Source organism: Uranotaenia lowii, chromosome 3 (assembly GCF_029784155.1).
Source record: "Uranotaenia lowii strain MFRU-FL chromosome 3, ASM2978415v1, whole genome shotgun sequence".
NCBI classification, from domain to species: domain Eukaryota; kingdom Metazoa; phylum Arthropoda; class Insecta; order Diptera; family Culicidae; genus Uranotaenia; species Uranotaenia lowii.
The window spans coordinates 348,231,067-348,245,278 of record NC_073693.1 but is presented as its reverse complement, the minus strand read 5'-3'; the positions used below and the strand labels follow the sequence as shown (position 1 = coordinate 348,245,278).

The 14,212-nt window shown below is 34.1% G+C and overlaps 1 protein-coding gene across 4 annotated transcripts in view; it reads right to left on the bottom strand.

The window, feature by feature from the left end:
* LOC129758650 (disheveled-associated activator of morphogenesis 1-like) overlaps positions 1–12,195 on the bottom strand; it is a 284,874-nt gene extending 272,679 nt beyond the window's left edge. For 2 of the 4 annotated variants that reach the window (XM_055756210.1, XM_055756213.1), the window contains exon 1: positions 10,980–12,195. In XM_055756210.1, the coding sequence (XP_055612185.1) occupies positions 10,980–11,027 (48 nt within the window). In that variant the 5' untranslated portion in view covers positions 11,028–12,195. The remainder of the gene's footprint in view (positions 1–10,979) is intronic. The other 2 variants (XM_055756211.1, XM_055756212.1) reach the window with 2 other exon arrangements.
* Positions 12,196–14,212: the final 2,017 nt, after the last annotated feature.

Sequence of the window (14,212 nt, the reverse complement as noted above, 5' to 3'; positions counted from 1 at the left end):
CCACATTAATGGTCGAAGCAAAAAAAGAGACAACCGCTAATCGCCTTCCTAATCCCATTGAGCAAGTCTAGCGATCACGCGAAATACATTGTAACTCAATTACCGCATCCAGGGTCCCGAAACCGTTAACTGGCTTTACATCGACTTAACCTGCCTTAAAAGAGCCATCTCTCCCACTGTTCCCATTTGAAGTTAAAAGATTCGAAAATTTACGACCCTCCGCAAGTCATGTTTCCTGAATGGGTAGGTTCAACTTACTTAATTCGAGCCGCTCTAGTTAATCCGCGAACTTTGGCGCGGAACATTTTTTTTCTAGGTACTTGCTTCTATCTGTCGGTCGTTCGGGAAGGAAGCAGATGTGTTGTTGTTACAGTTTTTCATTAATATTACTTTAAAATCCATTATGTGTCCATCCCGTGATACATGTAGGTACGTACAAATGTATGAAAGAAGACGGAAAGATAAGAGAAAAAGCTAGCGGCCGGAATCTTTAAAGAAAGGAGAGCGAAAAACATCATCCTGTTGAGCGTTTTTTACTATAAGTCAACCAGTACGAATTCCGTAATTGGCAACGGTACTTCAATAGCTGAAAAGCCATGAAACTGCTTCGGGTAGCCTTTAACAGAGTAACTGCTTAATCAAAAAACTGCACAAAATTTCCAAAATTTTAACTTCTTATCGTATATTTTTTGGAAAATGCTTGTTCAGGGAATAGATTTTTCATTTTGTCCAATTTTTTTTTTTAATTTTTTATTTAAATTCATAATCAGAATTTGACACATTTTGAACGCTGAAATCATCATTATAAACTTTAACACAAAAAATAAGTACGTAAACTCCTCTATAAGTTAAGTTTCACATCAAATTGCATTCCAAATTAACCCTCACCAAGTTCAGTGAGCTTAGTTAGCTTTAGTTGTTGAATTCTTCTCGGCCTCAAAAGTGCACCTGTTAGATTTTAGATGCGCCCAACTAACCCAATTCCGTGACTTGGGGGTGGGTAGCTCTCAGCCTCGCCCAGCATCGTTTTGTTTCTTTCTCGAGTGGGAAAGGTCGTTTGTTTGTAAGCAGAATTCAACCAAAACAATCCGGGAAAATAATGCCAACAGCAAATTAGAGCTAAAAAAATGAGATTAGTTCCAGCAGTGAACTTCCACTCCGTTGTTTGTCATTGTTTATCTCCGCGGTCCACAAAAGAGATTAGTTTGAAATTCAGCTGGCAGGTGCTCATCCGCCCACTTGACAGCTGTTAGCTTGAATTCTTTCGGAACTGGAGCTTCGAGTTGTCTGGCAGATAGGATGAAGACGATATTGTTTCTAAACTCTTAACGAAATTAATCATGACAGATCTTAATGATAATTCATTATCACTCTTCATTTGTTCTCACTATTTATATTCATTCTTATTTTGATGTGATTTTATTTGATGAGCTGCTTGGCGTTTCAAAGATACACCACCTTGGAATGGTGGTAACTTTTTTTTTGTTTTACCTATTTGTTTAAAATGGATCTATGTCTTGAAGGATGAAAAAACAAAAATACAACCGAATTAAAAAAAAAAAGGTTTTCTTAAACCGCCAACCTTCATCATACGGGATACGAACGAAGAACGTTGGCTTAGAAGACAAAGATGCTATCCTCTAGGCCACGATCTGCTGGCAAAACGACTCATGGGGGGTTTAATGATTGATTTTTTCTATGATTTGTTTTGCTTTTGTTCAATAAAAATGCTTCAAAACATATTATTTTTGAAAGTACGTGTATGATTAATTATTTTTGAGTGTTTTTACATTAAATTCTTAAAGCGTGACATAAGAAAAAACGTCATAAAATCTTTAAAAAAAAATTATAAAACCTAGCAAACAAAATATGGAATTGACTTTCATCGATGATTAAAATCTTTTGATTCGTTAAAGAGTGTGTTAGGTAAGGCTTATTTGATTTGGGTTTAAAATAAGTTTTTTAGGAAAACATTCAAATTTTAAAAAATATCTTAATCTATGCTCAAATTAAATAAACTCAAACATCCAAACTCTTGATCAAATTCAAAGATTTTAACCATATCGATGAAAATTAATCAAATTTCCAAAATAAATAAAAAATAAATAAAAGAATAAGATTTTTTGACTCAAATCTGGATTTTTTAAGGTTGAATCAAATTTGTAATTTTAGATTTAGATTTGGCTTTCCTTTTTTTTACTTTGTTTATTTGAAATGGCTCATACCGAGGGTTTAAAGAGCAAACCCTTGTTTTTGTATTTACAATTCATTAACTAGTATAGTTGAAGAAAAAGGAATAAAGAAAAAGGGAAGATGAATTTATAATTTGGCTTTTCTAAAAACTTCAATATAAATAATGTTAAACAACACACCAAAAAAATTTGAATTTTTTGCAATGTTTTACATGCTACCTGTTTCTCTATCGGCAAATGTTTTTAATCAAAAATATATTGATAATCCCGTGGAAGATATTTTTTTCAAATAAAAATCAGATTTTAGTGCATAAAACAAAACTTCCAAACTTAAAAATAAACTCAAATTTGAATTTAAATTGGTGTTTTTGAGCTGAATTGTGTGTAAATACTTACTTTATTCTTATCTTGATTGAAAAACTCATTTAAAAGCTAAATCATATTTCAATTCAACATTTTCAATTTAAATTCTGCACCTGAATTGAATTTTAGAATTTTCAATTTGTTTTCGAATTTCTTAGTTCCAGATAAGAATTTTAAAAGAAGAATTTTGATGTTTCAGGGCGCTCATCCTTGAATCTATACTTCAAATTCTGAAGTTGAGGGTTTCAATCTGAATTCATTATTTAAATAATGCATTTGTTTTTAATCTGAATCGTAAATCTGAATTAAAATTTGAATTTCGGATGGTCAATCCTGATTCAGAATTTTTCAATTATTTACCGCCGTTTTGAATCAGAATTTTTCATGAGAATAAAGTTTAAAAAAACTGGAGATTCCGAAGCTGAAAAGCCGAAAATCAACCTGTTAAAAGAAAACTATAATCAAAATATTGAAAATTCATATGCTTTTCGTAAATCATAAATCAAACAGCAAAAACAAATTTTTAACCTTGATTTTAAAGCAGCATTTCTGAATCAAGAATCAATAATCAAGAATCTCAAACTGGATACAGAATTGCAAACCTCTGAAATGAGTTTAATTCCATTGAAAATTTTGTATTTAGAACTTAATTTCTATGAACAAGTGTTAATTTTTTTTAAAAACTGTAACTTGGATGGGTTTTTTGAGGTTTTGGCGTATATTTTGAGTCTAGATTGCTGCCTTGAGTAACCTTCCTCAATCATCGAAATTTTATTACGAACTTATAATTTTCAATTTATTTTTTTTGAATTGTCGTCAATTATTTCTATTTTTAAATCGAAATTTAATTCTTCAATAAAATAATGAAATATGATTCTGAACTTTGGAGATTTTGGAACTCTAGCTTCATTAATTTGCTCTTGAATTTCAAACTCTCATTGTAAATTTTTTACTTTTTTTCGTCTGAAACGAAATCAATGAAAATGTTTGCAACAAAGGATGCATGAATTAAGTAATTTTTTTTCCCTTGGAAGATATATTTTCTTCAAGTTTTTAAAACGATTTTTATAAATAACACGGGGAAACATCATATGTTGGGCCTAAGCTCAAAAAACTGATTTTGATGATATGGCGAGTGAAGTTTTTTGATTTTGTCAGTTTTGGGTAAAACAGATTTTTGATAACTGAAACCTTTATTTTTAATCAATTTGTTATCCTTTTTGGATTCAGATCTTGTCGAGATAATTTTGTTTCACGGATACATCGCTTTAAAAACATAAATTCTACAATTTTGAAAAATTTGAATAGATTGGGTTAAGTTTTTTTCCTGACATCATCGGAAAGCCTTTAAGTACCTATATTGAAAATTTGAATTCTTTCCTCAACTTTGGCTAATTGTTTTAAAAACATTAAAGATTCAGTTCTCGTTTAAAATTTCGAATAAATTTTCGGTTTTAATAGATTTGGAGAAATAACGTGATAAAAAAACTTCAATAATTTTATTCTCAAAAGTCAAAAACATTCGTGGTCTTGGGAAATGTTGATTATTCAAATTCTAACCTTATTCCAAATATCTGTGCTGTTCTATTTAAAATTTAGCAAAAAAAAATGCACAAATTTATTTAATGATTTATACCTTTTTCAAAATTATGTAAAAAAACAAACGCTGATAGAAAAAAGTTAATAAATTTTAGGAGTCTTTACATCATTTTTTTTTCAAATTAGGTTCGTAAATTCTTCGCACCTCGGAAAAATGTAAATTTTTAAGCTAGTGTAATTGAAAAATCATGACATGAGCAATTTCAGATATTTAGTACAAGGAAAAACATTCACATTTTTCGTAGGTGCAAAACTTTAAAAGCTGATTTTGGCTGATTTGGGAGTGCTGAATCCACATTTGCATTTAATTTCATTATCTCAGCTCTCGTTTATGAGATTCTAGACTAATATTTGAAAATAGGTAAAAAATCATTCCAAAAATTAGTGCATTTTGTGAAAACAAAAAAATGTAAAACGTTACAGAGATATGGTTTTGAATCAATGACCCATTTTTCCGATGATTAAGAGTAATTTTGAGTTCTGAGAGAAATTAACATAAACAATATTTTTGATTTTATCCAGTTCTACGGAGATCTGGGAATTTAATGAAAATTCAAAAGAATTTCAAACCGAAATTAAAGCTTAGTTTTTCTAGAAATGGGACAGTTACGAATGCGTGTATCTCAAAAACCATTCGTTTGATCAAAATACTGTCTATGGAGGAAATGAAGGTAATCTTATGATAATTCCTGAAAAAATTTTAAAAAAATTATTTTTCGATTTTTGTAAGAAATATTTTTATTTTATTCTTGGTACCTCCCATCGGCCAGCGCACACTTTTTTCAGTCATGATATTGATCAGTTTTTCTAATTTCTACTTCGTCTATTCTGTATTATAGGTGGCTGCATCCTCCTTCTTCAATTTCTGCTACTTTCCAGTCCAACACTTCCCTTTTGAAAGAAGCTGAGGGCAGTTTAGTGGATACAGCTGTTTGTTAATTAACAAAACTTGATTATTTTTGAGCCACATCAACAAAAAACATCATTTTGGTAGCGTCAGAAAGCGTTGGTCCATTTGTTTTCGATCTCAAATAGCTATTGATAGCTAAGTCCAAAACCAGGGTGGCCAGCGGGTTTCCATTTTCAAATTCCCGGTTTTTTCCCGATTTTTGCTTGTGAGATTTTATGTTTTTCACGTTTTAAGAAACCCCTGCTTAATACCTTTTACAAGATTTATTGACCGAACAAAAATACATTCTATTGATATTTGTAAGTGAAAGTGTGCGAAAAATGCAAATTTTATGTGAATTAGTTTTTTAATTCAAAATTTATTCACAAGCGGTGAGACTTGTTGCATTTCGTATCGATAATAAAGCATTTCGTATCGATAATAAAGTATTTAAATGTTGAAATTTAAAAGAATCAGACAATAATTCCAGAATTCCATTTATGCAACGAAAAATGTCACCTTCGTCTAAGTCTTTGAAAACAAATTTTTCCAACTTTGACAACAGGCTTCTTTACGGAAACTTCTTGAATTTCATAATTTAAAATTTTTCGGATGTCATCTTGAAATTTTGAAGCCTCGCATTCATTTTGAAACCACATTATGATATCGTGTGACGTTCCAGATCTCAAATTCTCTGGGAGATTTCAAACTTCGTTCAACAGATCAGAACCGAAACTTCCATTTATCAATAAAACAATTTTGGGGTTCAGAGGTTTCTAAAATCTTTAAAATTATTGTAAGGAAAATAAATTTTCCAAGACATTTAAAGTAAGATTTTTTCGTGAAAATAATACAACAATATTTTGAAATGCGAATATATTGTCCCTTTTAAACTGCGGGGGGAAATAATAAAGTTTTAGGTATTTTATTGAAATTTTTTATAAATTCTTCGGAAAATCATGTTGGATTTGTTAGAATTGGACGCAAAGAAAGAGATTTATTGTCATTATTCTTCCATAACTCTAATAGGAAAGAAGATTTCTCAAATTGAAAGCTAAACCATCAAAAGGGTTGGGAAATAATATGTTTCGCCGAATATTTGATGAAACAGGTGATACTACTTTGTAGATTTCTCATGTAGAAGTTTGCATTATTTTAATTGGTAAAATTTCAAAGCTTTGATTTGATTTCACTTGGGAAGTGATAAAGTTATAAATGTGCATTTAAAAAGAGGGTCATCAATCTCATAAATCACAAAAAATAAAGCAACCCAGAGCATCCCCCGGAAGAAAGCAAAGGAAACGTGTTTTCACGTACACATCTGTAAAAGCACTGGCATGAGCAGTTGACAACAGTCTTCAGACTAATCCAACTGCCAAGAAAACCGTTAATAAATAAAAAAAAGTTGATTATAATCGCCAGATTGAATCAAATTTAAATATTTTAAATAATTCTGATAAATCAGTATATTCAGATAAATAAACAAGCTTATTTTGTGCTGTTATTTTATTTTACTTTTAAACCGAACTTAAAAAAACTTGAAAAGTTAAACACAAATTCTGAAATACCAAATTCTGTTGAGTCCGATTTTAAAACTTGAAATCTCAACCTTATTCCGTTTATTTTTTCATCTGCATTTTCAGTCCAACTTTTGAATGCATCATTAAATTCTTAACACAGAGAACTTAATTCAACCTTCTTTATTCTGAGTTCTAAATCAAATCTGTATTCAGAATCTAAGTTTGAAATATCATACTGGGCCTGATTTTTAAATCAAATTTTTCTATATCAATTCTAAATCCAAAATTTGAATTCTAAAATTAGATTTCAGAATAATTCTGGCTTAAATTTCTAACATTCGGTGGAAACGCGAACATTGAAGAATGGAAACACGCATGAACTTTTCTCATTTCGTATTTTCATCGAAGAAATACAATTAACATAAATGTAAATTTTTTAGTAAAAATTTACTCTAAATTAACATAAACCTTTTCTATACGTAGGATTAATATAGAAAAAGTGATTTGGACTGCACAAGTTTTTTTCCCGGTTGTGATGTCAAATTTCCGGTTATTTCCCAGTTTTCCCGGTGCTATTTTCAACTCCCGGTTTTTTCCCGGTTTTCCCGGTTCGCTGGCCAAAACTGGCTTTGTAAGAAAAAATGATCGTTGAAAAGAAAAAAAAATTAAAGGCCGTCTAAAGACGGAATCGGAAAATCCGACAACAAATCGACAAATTTGTTCAATATTTGCAACTGAAAATTTATGTGTAATAAATGTTTCCTTTACGATATAGTTCTTTAAGAACTAAAGTGAAATGTAATAGTAAAACTACACTTCTGAAAATTTCTAGCCAAAAAAAAAACTGGGTACCTAAATGGATGTATAACATTAAATCATGTTACAATGTTAAAATAAAGATAGGAAAGTTAGATACTGCCAATAGAAGTCCTGATCGATCACCCAAACTTATCAATAATTTTTTTATAAATTTTTTACAGAATTTCTAATTCCCGTTTACATGTGCAATTTGCTCATACAAACCTCAAAGTTCAAATTTACTCATAAAAACTTTGTTGCGTCCAGCTATAGAATTTCTCCTTAGTTGGTCTACCCATCGGGAGCCAAATCAAAGACCTTGATTTTGTATAAATACCAGGAAAATTTCCAACTTGTATCAAACCATCGCCATTAGCCTACACAGTAAACGAAAATTACCGAGTTCGGTAATTTTTTTACCGAAATCCTAACATGTGTAAATCGTTAAACTGTTCGGTAATTTTTTCGGTAAAGAATAAACGAAAATCGGTAAATCGATTCTTCATTTACCGATGATCGTTTATTTTTTACCGAAAAAATTACCGAACAGTTTAACGATTTACACATGTTAGGATTTCGGTAAAAAAATTACCGAATTCGGTAATTTTCGTTTACTGTGTATACTCGAATTAAAGTGCAAAGGTTACTACCAGTGATTTCTTCATCTGAAGTAAAAAACCTCCCACGGGGACTATGTGCCGGTCTCAGGGGAAGAACTTTATACAGTCCACTCAAAAGTTATCTAAGAGTAAGTAGAATTCTGCCGAAAATCATGGCTGAGTTTTGAACCGAAACAAAGCTTTTTAGTCCCCAGGGTTTGAGCAATTCAAAAATGGCTCCAATCACCGCTAACTAACTCAAAAAAAAATTGTGTTAGAATTATTTAGGAAAATGCAGATTAAAAAAAATTCGTCGTTTAAAATTCTTTGTTTTGCATTTTGAAAATTCAACGATGCCAAAATGTTGCCAACTGAATACGTCAACTCGAAGATTCTCTTGCCTTTTAGGAGCCACTTTTCAAATTATCTCTATAATATTTGAAACAACTTGAGAGGTTGGTTGATTGAAAAGTACCCTTTTTACACCGATTTTTTACATTTTTGGTGGTAATGATCATTAATTATTCAAAAAAAAAAAAAAATCTGGATCCGGATTCACTGCAATTTCCCACCAGATTAACTATCGTTCATACATGAGATGAAGTATTTTGAAAATTGATGTATATTGCAGTTTTTCAAAGCTTGTTTTTAATAAAGCAAATACACAAGATAATCGAAACATTTTTTTTTTATATCTGTTAGTAAGGCTTGTCAGATTGTCCGGTTTTACCCGTACTTGCCCGGATATTTAATACAAAATTTAGTAGAAGAACGATCTGACCCGGATGGCTGGATTTCGTTGAAAAAAGTCTGGATTCTGTCCGGATTAATTCACTTCACTCGCAAAATCAAACAAAAAAAATCAAATTGTGTCAATATCTTTCTTTTTATCTTCGCATCAAAAAACGAATTTTTTGAGCAAGTTTTATTAAAACAACCTTTAATCTTTTTTTTTTTAAATCTCATATAAGGTTTAAATCTGCTGATGTGTTTCGATGAAAAAACATTGAAGCGTTGTTTGCTTGATAATTTGTTACAAAATTACTTGCTGTCCAAATTTATCCGGATATTGCCCGAATTTTTGGTTTGAAATCATATGCCCGGATTTTGTCAGGTTTTAAGACACAATTGCCTTAGGTACTTATCTCTTCCAACGTTTTTTAATCGTAATAAAATTGCAATATCCAAATCATGTGTGAGCAAAGTTAATGAGTGCATAATTTGGACTCTAATCATTGAATCCAGCATCTGAAAAAAGTGATAATTTTCGGTATTAAAAAAGGGTTTTGTACGAATAATACCTCAATTTTTATCATAGTTCCTCGGATATTGGTATTTGATTGAAAGATTCGAAATAAAAAACCCGATTTTTGTCAAAATTTCCAAAAAAAATCCCGGATCGCCTGTGATAAAAGAAAAGCAACGGTCTTCGATAAAGTTATTCAGCAAAAAAAGATTCTGAAATTAGAACAAAAAACGATAGAAGGCTCGGATCCACAGAAGGAAGAAAATGGTGTTGATATTTAAAGGCAAAACATTCAATTTTTACCACACAAACCTTAAAGTTAAGATTTACTTATATAAATGTTATTTGAAAATTCTGCAAAACATCATGGTTGGGGTTTGAATCGAAACAAAGCTTTTTAGACCACAGGACTCAGTCTAGATGATTTTAGAATTCCTATTTCTGAACTTTCTATGAAACACGAGCAATTACATCGTAACGTAAAGCTTAAAAAAAAATATATAAATTTTTGGAAAAAAAATTTCTCTGAAAAAAAACGTTGAAAAATCTTATTATTTTGAAAAAAAAAAATACATAATTAATTCTAGCATTTAAGATCAGTGATTTAAGTACATTAGCTTATCCGATTCAGAGACGAACCAGCCTGCGGCTGGAAACCTCTCAAATAAAGTCAAAGCTAATCCTGCTCGTTGTTTTAAAATATTCATTTCATAATATGGAATTCAAAACTGTATTTTTTTGTTATTGGTTGTGTAATTCTTTGATTTTGTATAAACACACTGTATTTGTTGTTGTATTGATTTAAAAAAAAGATTAAATGGTTTTCCGTGTAACTAACTATAAAACAATTTTCCAACTTCAAGTTCTAACGCTAAATTTTGAATGAGAATATTTTTTTAAATATTGAATAGAATTTTGCATAAGATTTGAAACAAAAATTTGGGTATCTTTTTAACCCTCATCCGCATTAGATTTCATTACCCTAATCAGCACTAGGAGTGTCAATTTGACACCACAAGCTCAAATCGTTATAACTTTTGGCGTGTTAAACCGATTTAAACAAAACTTTCATCCAAAAGAAACCTTGTAATGTCAGTAAAATATGTTTAGAACATTATATACAGCTAAAGTTACAAGTTTTCTCGTTATTCAGCATGAAAGAAAAAAATCCGAAAAAACATGCCTCACGAAAACTGCTGTAGTTCATATGTTACACGTCTAAAAAAATATTTGCATATGAAAGCTGAAGTTATTGCCTACATTATGAAGACAAGAAATATTTTTTTAAATTTTTCTTAATGAAATGGTCACAAAAAGTTCAAAAAAGTGGTCTAATATGATATGAAGTTCATAATAATTCAAACGACTTCAATAGATTTTACTTTTGTGGTGTCAAAATGACACCCAAAGTCGGAAAAGGGAAATTTTTTATCCAAGTTTCCAGGGTTCGTCCATAAATAAAGTAAAGATGCAATATTGAAGAACTTTTGAATTCATTTAGGGTCCCCGAAGAAATTTTTGTATTTTGAAGCTTCTGAAAAAAGTTACCAGCCTTCAAACTTGCAATGGTGTCAAAATGACACCCTAATGCGGATGAGGGTTAATTCAGATTTTAAATTTAGGTTCTGAAGTAGATGCAAATTCCAGAAAGTGTGCTTAATCGCTCGGCGCATGGCACCCTAACGTATAAACGCACTTCAATCAAATCAAAATTCAGATTATTTAAGAAATCACATTGAAACAGTTATATTATTTTCCGCTATTGAAGCATACCGTATTAATTTTCTCCATCAAAACCTCGAAGCTGTTTTTGCTGCACATGGTGGCGGTTTGTTGTCGTCTCGGTTTCAGCTGCAATTAATCAAAACTCCAAACAACGATTGACGTGTTCCGCAACTTCACACAAATCACCAATATCCAAGGTATCCAGATACGGTATTGACACAACACAAATAGGGGAACTACAGAATCACATCAAATCTTCACTACTTCTACAAAATCTTACAAAAGATCACAAGTTGTCGATTCATTCCATTCCGATCTGATCGGATTGCGGATCGAAGATCGGTTCACTGTCAAACTGGCGGCATTCCGCAACTCAATTAGGAATTCGGAAATAGATAACCCCTTTCACCCTGGCGGGATTTCATCAACACTTTGGGGAGAAACGCTCGTTTGAGGAAATGTCACAATGCGCGGGTCCCATAAATCATGCCACTCTCGTGTCGGAATTTGAATACCGAACCAGCTCGGAAGGGTCGTCCGCTGCGAAGGTAATTTTCACATTTTATTCCAACCTTCGTCGTTCACACTACCCCAGAAGCTTGAAGATCTCAGCCAGTTGTTTGGGGACTAACAGTTGCCGCATAATCTTGTGGACTTCCTCGAATCGACTCGATCAATTTTGAAGGGACCCAACGACGACGATTAGAGGTAGATCTTAATCACTTTTACTCTCGACAACAACACGCGATGAGGCTATTTTCCCATACGATCCACACCGCGTTCCAGCAAAGTAACAAATCGTACACAATTTTTGAGCAGCCCGTCACTTTCCACACGCTTGAGTGATCGTCAGTCGATGATCAGCTCGCTTCTGCTCCTCCCTCAAAGCCACAGAAGAAGTAGAAAAACATAAAACAAAACACGCTAAGGAACCAATCGTTTTGTACAAATGATCTTGCAGTACCTACTTGATAGCGATCAATTAGAGATACGAAAACACGCGATCGATTACCCAAACGCTTTGATCCAGTAGGGATTCTCTTCTTAATCCAATAGGGAAATAGTCGATCTTATCACTTACTCCACAATACATCACACACTCTCCTACAAGTCGACTCACGTCGAGTCGAGAAATCCCGGTAGGAATTCCGCACGCGTTTTTTTTTATTTTTGATCCGGAACGAAAATCGTACCGCGCAAACGAAAGTGAAACAAGAAAACTAAGAGAAACCCCGTATGGACTATGACCGTACTATTCACTAGCGATGACCGCGAACGAATGGCGCTGCCAAGCTGGTGGAGCAACTGTGCAGCCAAAGCGAGTCGAAAAGGTGTGTGCGCCCCTCAATCCCCACGCGCGCGGTTTGTTTTTTCGGCTTTCGATGGGCTGGTGGATCGTAACGAAAGAAACAAACCGCCGTCGCCGTTCAACAGGTGTTTTTTGCATAAAAAGAGAGAACGAAGAAAGAGAGCGACTCCAGCAGAAACCGGTTCGATGTCCATCGCAGGAGCTATGAAGAAACGACTATGCAATTCTCTCTCCTTAGAAGCATGAAACAAACATGCTGGGAAAGAGAAAATGCAGTGTGAGTGTCTCTCTGTTGACAGTGGATGAACTGAGCTTGATGAGAGAAGTTTGGGTACCACCACGTGTTCGGTACACGTTGGCACTCACTCTCATCGCGGAGGGAGTTGATAAACTAGTGAATAGCTAAAAGTTTTAGCTCTTGTTTTGTTTTGATTTTGTTGTTGACGTTAAACTTAACAAATTCGTAAATTAAAGAGCGATATAAATGTGGAAGAGTCGAAATATCAGCAGTGAAGAAGTTAATCACAAATTACACAGAATCTTTACACCGTCAATGTTTAACCGAGCAATTAATACATCCGAGCCATTTAAAGCTTCTGGTGAAGATGGAATATATAATAAAAATTCAAATACAGCAAGGAAAACAAATGGTAACACCGGCCTTGGTAGAGATGTTTGAGGGCAGTATGACCCTTTGTCGTATTCCGACTCAATTGAAAAGATGCAAGGTATCTTCATCCCAAAACTAAAGAAAAAAAAAATAAAACTCAACCTGAATCATTCAGAACTATTTTGAAAATAATCAAGGAAGTACTCGTCGAGTACATTAAATCGCAGAATCTTAACTAAGGGAATGTCTTCCAGGTGGGGTTTTATCATTGTTTTAAGGCTGACAGTCAAGCGCTTCTGAAGCGATGAATACATTCACATGTAACTGCACTAAAAACCTGGCAATAAGGAACATAATATTTTTTTGTGGATTTTAGACCATTGCGGTATTCTAGGGACCGAAGGAGCAGACCAGCTGGCTAGTTAATGATCTCAAAACCCATTGATTCAGCCCTCTCGCGGGCTATGTCGAACAACTCAGTGATCAGCTGCAGCAGAACGAGGGTCCTGGAGAGCGTGACCTCGTCCATTTTGCGGTACGGAGCGGCAGCCTTAGGCAGACAGTGTAATCTGCAGAAGCTGCGGCGTGCAGCGGTTGACGAACCTGCGGGTTATCAGGGCATACCAAATAGTGTCCCCGGTAGCTGCTGATATTGTGGCTGGGGTCATGTCCATCTCGGTCTTGTTGGAGGAAGTTATCTTCGGCTACGAGCACTGGGTTTGTCCGATGTGCAGAAACATTTCAGAGAGGCCTCGATGTCCAACTGGAAGCAAATGTGGGACAGCTCGGAATGCGGCCTTTGGACCCACCGCTTGATCCCTTATGTCGAAATTTTGGACGTATCGGAAACATGGAGAGCTGGATTTCTGCATGACGCAGTTCTTGACTGGACAACAGAGCACGTAGTGTTCAACTGTCCGAGGTTCGAAGGGGTACGCATTGCTTGCCGCCTGTGCACCCAACACGACAACAGAAAACATCGTGCGGAGGATGTATGAGGATGCCAATACTTGGCGCGTGGTCAACGATGGGTTGACCCGGATCATGATTGCCCTGCAGAAGAGTTGGAACCAGCACCAGTCCGCGACCGGTGTAGGGTGACAACGAAGTGCGCCCGAACCTAGCAGTAGAGCATACAAAGATAAGACTTTACCTTCTGCGTATGCCGAGCTGCTAAGTACGTCGCGTACGTGTGTAGGATGCCTCCACCGTCACCGTCGCAGAGTATCCGAGTAGAACGCGCCAGAGACGGAGGCTGAAGAATGCCCTTCTCCGCAGTCGAACTCGTAGAGGGAAGAGTATTCACGCTGCGAAATACTCTCGGATAGAGTGACTTCACGTCGTCAGCGGGTGAGTCACTCA